This window comes from Corvus brachyrhynchos, unplaced genomic scaffold, assembly GCF_000691975.1.
Source record: "Corvus brachyrhynchos isolate BGI_N302 unplaced genomic scaffold, ASM69197v1 scaffold419, whole genome shotgun sequence".
Taxonomy (NCBI): Eukaryota; Metazoa; Chordata; class Aves; order Passeriformes; family Corvidae; genus Corvus; species Corvus brachyrhynchos.
Genome location: NW_008239763.1, coordinates 4306 through 5666, shown reverse-complemented (window position 1 = coordinate 5666; position 1361 = coordinate 4306). Strand labels below are relative to the sequence as shown.

The following is a 1361-nucleotide window of genomic DNA, read 5'->3' as shown; positions in this document are numbered from 1 at the left end:
CGTGGGTGGGACAGGGACGTCCACGTGGTCCCTGTGCCATCACCTGTGGGCGCCAGGTGTGGTACCAGGTGTGCCAGGGGCTGTGGGACACCCACGTGTCCCCCGTGCCACCGCCTGCGTGTGGGACTGAGCGTGCAAAGGGCCCTGGCACCTGCACGTGTCCCCTGTGCCAGCACCTGCGGGCACCGGGGGAGATAGGGAGTGTGCAAGAGCACACCTGGGCACACCTGGGCACACCTGTGCTTACACTCGGGTCTGTGCAGGAGCACACCTGGGCACACCTGGGCACACCTGGGCACACCTGGGCACACCTGCGAGACTGGGGTTTGGGGTGCGGGTTTGGGGTGCCAGATTTGGGGCACGGGTTTGGGGTGCGGATTTGGGGTGCGGATTTGGGGTGCGGGTTTCAGGGGCTGATCGGGGTGCTTGAGGTGCATTTTTGGGGGTGCAGGATTTGGGGTGCGGGTTTGGGGTGCCAGATTTGGGGGCCTGATCAAGGTGCTTGAGGTGCATTTTTGGGGGTGCAGGATTTGGGGTGCGGGATTTGGGGTGCGGGATTTGGGGTGTGGGTTTGGGGGCCTGATCGAGGTGCTTGAGGTGCATTTTTGGGGTGCCAGATTTGGAGTGTGGGTGCTGGGGGCTGGCTGAGGGCTCGGGGGCAGCTGTGGGGTGCGAGTTTGGGGTGCAGGATTTGGGGTTCGGGTGCTGGGGGTGATCGGGGAGTTCGAGGTGCAGCTTTGGGGTGCAGGATTTGATGTTTGGGGTGCAGGTGTAGGGGCTTGGGGGCTGCCTGGGGGTTTGAGGTGCAAGATTTGGGGTGCAGACTTGGGGTGCGCTTTTGGGGGCTGCCTGGGGGTTTGAGGGGCAGGTTTGGGGTGCAGGATTTGGGGTCCGGTTAGAGGGTTTGGGGTGCAGGATTTGGGGTGTGGTTTTGGGGGGACTGATCGAGGGGGAGAAGTTGAGGTGCAGGATTTGGGGCTGCAGGATTTGGGGTGCGGTGTTTGGGGTCCCGGATTTGGGGGGGGCTGATCGAGGAGAGTTTTGAGGTGCATTTTTGGGGCTGCAGGATTTGGGGTGCGGTTTTGGCTGAGGATTTGGGGCGCAGAATTTGGGGTCCCGGATTTGGGGAGCGGGTTTGTGGGAGGCTGATCGAGGGGGGGAAGTTGAGGTGCAGGATTTGGAGCTGCAGGATTTGGGGTGCGGTTTTGGGGACCGGCTGGGGGATGATTGGGTGCTTTGGGATGCAGAATTTGGGGTGCAGGATTTGGGGTGCGGGTTTGGGGAGCGGCTTTGGGAAGGGGGGCTGATCGAGGGGGGGCGGGCTTAGAGGGGCATTTTTGGGGCTGCAGGATTTGGGGGGC

At 62.7% G+C, this 1361-nt stretch overlaps 1 protein-coding gene across 1 annotated transcript in view; it reads right to left on the bottom strand.

Moving 5' to 3' along the window:
- The window catches only part of LOC108448770 (extensin-like), a 10397-nt gene extending 9082 nt beyond the window's left edge, over positions 1-1315 (bottom strand). Inside the window, exon 1 of the mRNA XM_017742797.1 lies at positions 154-1315. Within this exon, the coding sequence (XP_017598286.1) occupies positions 154-1052 (899 nt within the window). The 5' untranslated portion in view covers positions 1053-1315. The remainder of the gene's footprint in view (positions 1-153) is intronic.
- Positions 1316-1361: the final 46 nt, after the last annotated feature.